This window comes from Limulus polyphemus, unplaced genomic scaffold (genome assembly GCF_000517525.1).
Source record: "Limulus polyphemus unplaced genomic scaffold, Limulus_polyphemus-2.1.2 Scaffold803, whole genome shotgun sequence".
Lineage (NCBI taxonomy): Eukaryota > Metazoa > Arthropoda > Merostomata > Xiphosura > Limulidae > Limulus > Limulus polyphemus.
Window position 1 is genome coordinate 405,990 of NW_013666413.1, and position 7,259 is coordinate 413,248.

Below are 7,259 nucleotides of genomic sequence, written 5' to 3' on the forward strand. Positions count from 1 at the left end.
GGCTGGATTCGGCCCATGGGCCGTAGTTTGGTGACCCCTGGTCTACATCAATGTGAATTATCTTGTTTGTCATTTCAAGGCAACTTGTACTTTAGCTCCAATGGACTGTTATGTGTTAGGGTAATTTTCAGTGAAAAGCTGTTTAACTTTCTTCACTATGTCCAGGGTGTAACTGGTAACCAGTAGCCTGGTTTTTTTTTTGCTGAAATATTGCTTTATCAGTATGGTTCATATAATACAGATATCCCTTTCTTCAGAATGGTAAAGTTTGATGCCTTGTTTGCTTTTATAATTGTAGAATAGGAAAACATTATGTCAGAAAACTTTACACAAATAAATGTAATAAACTTTAGGCACTATCTGTGCTTGCAAATCACCATACTTCGACTAAATTGCAAGAAGGTCAGGGCTTTTAACTTGTGTAGTTATATGCCAGTTGCAAAGTGATTGAATATGCAAGTAATTACCACAGATTGTGAACAATCCTCTGTACATAACAATTAGAGGAACATGTAAATGAGAGAAAGTCATGGTTGGCCATACTCATTGTTACCTGTTTGCAAGAGCAAGTTATGATTGCCCATAATCATAAAGAACAACATGCAGGAAGTATTTTAGCAAATATTAATTGACCATGGCTATTAGCAAGCAGTAGATGAGAAAATTATAATTGAGCATAGACACAACTACCAGCAGGAAGAAAGTAAAATGATCAAGAATATCCAAAATCATTCTTAGCTATTAGCAGTGAGATGGTTGTGATACTCAGTCTTCTTTAGTATGAGATAGGAGAGTTGGACATGATTGACCAGTCATACTCATCTACCACTTAGAGGCAGATGAAAAGATCATGATAATGGCATAAAAAAACTTTTACTTTTTGAACCCTAGCTTGTAGTAAAATCTGTTAGGAAGCAAAGTACATATTTTTCTTAACTTAATTGCATTTTATTAGATGCAATTTTGTTCTTTTTATTGTATCCCTAAAATATTCTGTGCTTAAAATAATCAAACATCTTTTAGTATTTCATTTACATAAATATTCAAAATGTGTAGTTGTGTGATAATGGGCAGTCTTGTATTTTTATGGTTAATAGTGGAATTTTCTATCATTTGTATTAGATTTAAAGTAAAAATAAAAAATGTTGTCAACATATATGATTAAACAATAAAAGCATGTGTTTATTAATTTTATTTTACATTAAAACTTTTAAAAACATTGTTTTCTACTCCATTAAATAAATATATTGGCAATATCGTTATACTTTAGTCTGTGAATTAAATCAGTGGAATTCAGTAACAAATGTAAGATTTTTAATTACTTTTCACATTTGAAAAAATGTTGGTCATATTTTAAGCAATATTATTAGGCTGACTAAATGTTATATGAAGCAAAACGATTCTCTTTGTTTTAGTAGAAAATTTATTATGTGACCAGTTAGTGTGAATGTAGTCTAATAAATCTTAAACTTTTTGTAGTTATTATGGAATTTTTGGTGTATAGTCACTGTATTTTTACAAGACTTTAGAAATATTGTGGGGCTAATATTAACTCTTGTAACAACATATTTATTACATGCAAAATGTTTCTCTTGCTGTCTTTTTTTTTAAAGTTGCTTGTCTTTTCTGTCACTGTAGCAATAAGGATCAGTAATGGCAATACATCAGATCGTGAGTATTATGCTTGAGACAGTTTTGCATGAATGTGTTGAGAAAATGAATAATGTGTTAGACACTACTATTTAGGTTCAAAACCAAAGGTCAGATCATATTATTTATTTCTATAATGCTTTTTATTTTGTATAATGAAATAAACTTGTGGGTGTGTGCAGTTAGTAATTCATTTACTCTGTTTTTTCATTTCATATATATGTTCTATGTTTGTAACATCTCTAAAGGTTTTTGTTCTTAGCATGTTTCTATTTTTTTTTTCATTTTGTCAATTCTATTTAAATGTTTCTTCAAATGTCTTTCAACTTCTTTCAACCTACAGTGCCAAAGCTATAAAGAATTTCTGTTCAAATCATGTATTTTTTTTTATTTCCATAAAATAGGTAGTCACATACATCAATAGTTTGAATAATCTGTATTTGTTATTCTTTAGCAAGTTAAAACAGCTATGAAACTATTGTATGGGCTGAGTTTCTTAGTGAAACTTGTAATTTATTGTTACATGTCTTCAAATATTTTTCTTTAATAAATCATATTTTAGTGTAGAACATTTCAAGTATAGTAAAAGTGAAAGTAGTCTTTTAGCAGTTTAAACTTTACACTGACAGTCTCTACCATAGTGGTTAAGCCAGCTGATTTTCCTTTTATAAGTTCTTCATTAGCATGGGGTGGCACCCAAACTAGTTTTTCTTGGCTCATCTACTTCTTTTATATATGATTTGTTTGAAATGCACTTATACACAATAGGTTATGATATCTGATTCTTAGCTAGATTTTAACTTGTCCAAAAGCACATCAGGTCAGGGAAACTTCTACTGTTAACCTTATTCTTGAATCTGGAGCTTTTTTTTTATTGTTGTTATGCTAAGCTGAAACCATGAATTCTGACAGATAGATTCACGTATTTGATGATTATTGGAGAAGCATTAAATGATAGGCTCTGCTTGAACTTGTGAATAAAAATTCAGTGTATCAAATATCACACTACTATGAAGGTGGATTATTGCAGATGAGTGTCACTAATGGGGCTGATACATTTCAGTGTACTGTATAATTTTCATACATAAAATTTTGCACATACAGACTGTTGGAATTAAGGACAATTCAATATTCATTGGCTATATTCAACATAAAATGATTTTTGCTGACATGCATTGACTTTGAAATGATGGCTAGGAACAGTTATAATTCCATTATAGGCTTAAGTTTATTTTCATTTCTTATTAATGAGTTAGTTGTTACAGTAAGACTGTTCAAAGCTCTATCCTTGCATTTACTTAATTTTACTTGTATTGAATCTCTGAGAGTACTCTGCTTTCTGTTATATTAAACTATTAAAAGTAATTTTTAATTCACTAAATTATTGATAACTGTGGCGGGTCACACAGTTAGTAAAATCGATAATGAGTCACGTAATGGCTTAAAGTTCTGGTAAATCACTTAACCACTAAAAGCTTGAGTGAGTCATCTAATCACTAAAGAAATTGTGGGTCACTTTATCACTAAAATCTGTATTGTAATGGGTCTTTAACTGCTAAAGCTATAATGGGTGGTTATTAAAGGACAACCTACAATTGGTTTCTTAATCACCAAAGCCTTTAAAGGTTATGAAACCACTAAGAAGTACTGTAGGTCATTTATCCATTAAAAGCTATTCTGGTTACTTAATGAATAAAAGCTGAAAATTTTAGAATGTCCTCATCTTGTGGGGCAAGTGACATGAATTTTTTTTCTGATCCTGCACACATTTTCTTGTACTACAAGGTATTTTAAAACGATATTATCTCCCAACGTCATAATAAACATCTGTTTTTTAACATCCTGACAAATAATTAATCAATAAATGAATGGCCTATTTATATTATTGGTCCTTTAACTTTGCTCCAACAAATGGTTGTCATCACTTTGAATGACATATGCTTCATACACAGAAAACCAGTAAATGATTGATGTTTTGGCTTCTCATTCCCAGTGAGATTACATAAAGAAACCATAAGAGGTCAGAATATTAAAATCTGGGAGAATGAGAGGGTGAAATGTTCAAAATGTGCCCTAGGCTGTCAAACAGTGCTGAGATGCAATTCTAAGGAAAATACTCCTGTACATATACTTTGTAATTATATTATAGGTAAACTAACCATTACTTTTACAAAATGTCAAGTTAAATTTGCTTGAAAAAGTAAAATTTTTCAGTATCGTGGCCATAATTACTGCTCCATTCTATTTATATGGTGAAAGAAATAGGTTCAACAATGCTGAAACACATGAATACTGATATAGCAAGAACAGTGATAGTTAAATAATAAGTAAAAATAAAATAACATATTTATTGAAGTTGGGCAATTTATTTTTAGTGCTGTAATTACTACTTCAATGAATTAGTTTTAACCAATGAATAATGTACTTGTCCATAGGATGAACACATGGAAAAGTGCATTTGCCCTTATTCATCCACTGCTTGTATATATAAACTGATTAGTGTGATGTTTGAGGCTTAAATGAGCCATTTCACTCTTAGAAGTTTTAGTGGGTCACTTAATCTCTAAATACTGGAGTGGCTCAAGTATGAAGAATTTTTGACTGTGTGTTACATAATAACATCTTCACTAAGTATTATGAGTATGTGGAGCAGCTGATCATTTGGAAATGTAATAGTGAAAATTATAATTCTAAGCTATAATCCTGCTTTATCAAGATTATCTTACTAAGAAATTATCACATATAGTGAGGTACCTTCTTTACAATCTTTATGACCTTAATAATTAATTTCTGTATTTACAGGTGGACTATTACTAATTTCCTTACCAGAGGGAACCACTGACAAGGAAGAAATGAATTTTAAATAAAAGTTTTACTTCTATTAATACTATACATATGTTTTACTTTTATTCCTGCAGAGGAAATGACTAGCTAACAAATGAGTAATGTTTAAAGTAGTTATAAAAGTGTCTAGGATATATATATAGTTGCCATGAAAACCATGTTGAAGGTGTTTGTAAGAATTTAATGTAGATTAAGCTTGCTTCCATGTTTGATTTTGTAGGAACATACATTTTTATATTTCTGAAACCAATGAAGAAGAAGACTGTTGTAACTGAAGAAATTTATTTTATGATTCCAGCACGAAAAGCTGAAGTCATCAAAATTACTGAACAGCTCCTTGAGGCAATCAACATTAGTGACTTTGACATTTATACGTAAGTTGACACAAAAACACAGGATTTTGATGATAATACAGTCATTCATTGTGTGTACTAAGTGTGCGTTATGTGTACTGTTATATATTTGTATCTACATGTTATTTTGACAGTGAAGTCAGTGCATGTACTGAGTGTGGTGCATGTGTAATGTTATACATGTTCCTATATGTTATTTTGACAGTACAAGCAGTCAGTACACATATTAAAGATGCTGCATTTTAACATTGTCTTCTTGTGACTGAAAGTAAAGTACAGATAGTCAGCAAGATTATTATTTAATGTTATACAAATCTATTATGGTTTCTGAATCAGTGAAATACAATGTTATACATTTTTAACTAGTGCTTAAGGTGTCCATTTAAATGTGGCTATCAGTGTAATTATAGTAACATGCTTTTTCCAGTAGTTATTGTTATGAACAGTAACTAATAGTAGTTTCATTAAGTGATTACCCTTAGTTACTTTTGCTTAGATCTATAAATAGCTGTTTTTATTTTACCTTTTGCATATTTCTAGGAATATAAGTTGAAGATTAACACTTTCACTGTGGCTGGGATGGGTATTTCCCAATGCTCCCACCCCCTCACACTGCAACTGGGACAAATGTTTCCCATTGTCATTCCAAATTGCCACATGGGAGGTATGGGAGTAAAATGAGTTGGAAAGTATTTATAGGCATCCCACCTAATGTTAATATATGGTTTCCCTCACTGTTTTCCACTCAGCCCTTCAGTAACCAACAAGATACCTAAGCAGAATGTATGGCGACTGCATGCTGACTGTGCCCATATTGATAGAGCAGTAAGTAGTAACCCTGATTTCTATGTAAATATGCTTGATGCACTTGACTCAGATAGTTTAGAAGACAGTGAAAGGGAATCAAGTGGTGTTCAAATGTGTGATGATGAAGAGGCAATGAGACAAGAGGATGCTAGCTCTCCATCTAGTGATGATAGTCAAGATGACAAACCTGGACCCAGCAGAGGAAGGCGTAAACAACGTTGATAGTGGCAAACGTTTGTTCCATTGCAGTGTGAGGGGGTGGGAGCACTGGGAAATATACGTCCCAGCTGTGGTGAATGGGTTAATAAGCTGCAATTATTTGGTTACATCTCTGTACCAGCAATTTGATGGTAATTTTATAATATTTTATTTCTCTCTTTGCATAAATATTTATATCACTTAGCATGGTAGTGCTTAGTATGTAGGGATAGGCCAAGAAAAAGATGGATGCCCCATTCAATCTATAACACTAATGCATAAGTTGAGGTATAACCTTGTTGGAGCACCTAATTGCCATTATAGAGGCTCCCATAATCATTGAAAAGTGTTGCTAAAGTGGAGAACTAGGAACTAGCTAAAGAGCCAAAGTGTTCATCTTTTTCTTCTCTTTCACTAGCCAAAAAATGAGTGAACCTTTCATAACAGCTTTAGTATGACAAAAAATCATTTTAAAAGTACTTTGGAACAGACTATCACTAAACATGGTAGTGCCTGGTATGTAGAGATGGGCCCGAGAAAATAATGGCCACCACATACTATCTCTTACTCTATGATGCTTACAAGCAACTGCTAAAGTTGAGTTATTGCCTTATTTGAGCACCTAATTGCCATTATAGTTTGTATAACAGTAATATTATTCTGTTCTTCTACCATACGTATTTTTATGGGGGAATAATAAAAAGGAAAACTAATACTTAGCAGTGAGTTCAGTTTATAACTGTATATTTTTACCATGTTTCTGGTCGCTAGATGGCAGTACAAATAGTTCTTACATTATGACCATTTGTGACTTTTCATTTCACAAATATGATATCTGCCAAAACAATTTCTGTAAAAATTAAGTAAATAAAGAATAATCTAAATTAATATTCAAGGTATCAAAGAGATCAAGTATCTATGCAACTGACAGATCTGTGTATTATTGATGTCTGAATTTAAAAACACCAATTTCTTAATTATCAAAACAATACATTATATAGCGGTCTACTTCATAGTTTCAGTGGGGCTGAGCCTGGCAGGTGTATGTGTATGCATGGTATCATACTTCATGGCCTTAGATCTGTTAATTGACTTGACCCTAGCATGTGATGGAGTTGATTAAATGCTCATACAGTGAGTTGGGGTGAAGTAGGATGTCTTGAGTTCTATAAATATCCCCTTAACCCTTTCTGGATGGTTTACGGGTAAAAAGCCATGTCATCGTGTTTGTTGACTCGCATTCAAAATTTATTGAACTACTATTTCATGAATTTCTGTCAATAAGTTTGATATCAAACTGTAGATTATAATTCAAATTTTAGTATTATACCTTACTCAATTTCTTAATTTAAAAGTAAATATTCAAAAAAGTTAAACAATGATTTTTGTGTGTGACATGGTTTTTTT

General features: G+C 31.8%; 1 protein-coding gene across 4 annotated transcripts in view; it reads left to right on the forward strand.

The window, feature by feature from the left end:
* The window catches only part of LOC106460608 (calcium/calmodulin-dependent protein kinase type II alpha chain-like), a 59,401-nt gene that overhangs the window by 48,130 nt on the left and 4,012 nt on the right, over nt 1-7,259 (forward strand). For 2 of the 4 annotated variants that reach the window (XM_022387372.1, XM_022387374.1), the window contains 2 exons: nt 1,639-1,671; nt 4,793-4,868. In XM_022387372.1, coding sequence (XP_022243080.1) covers nt 1,639-1,671; nt 4,793-4,868 — 109 coding nt within the window. The remainder of the gene's footprint in view (nt 1-1,638; nt 1,672-4,792; nt 4,869-7,259) is intronic. The other 2 variants (XM_022387373.1, XM_022387375.1) reach the window with 1 other exon arrangement.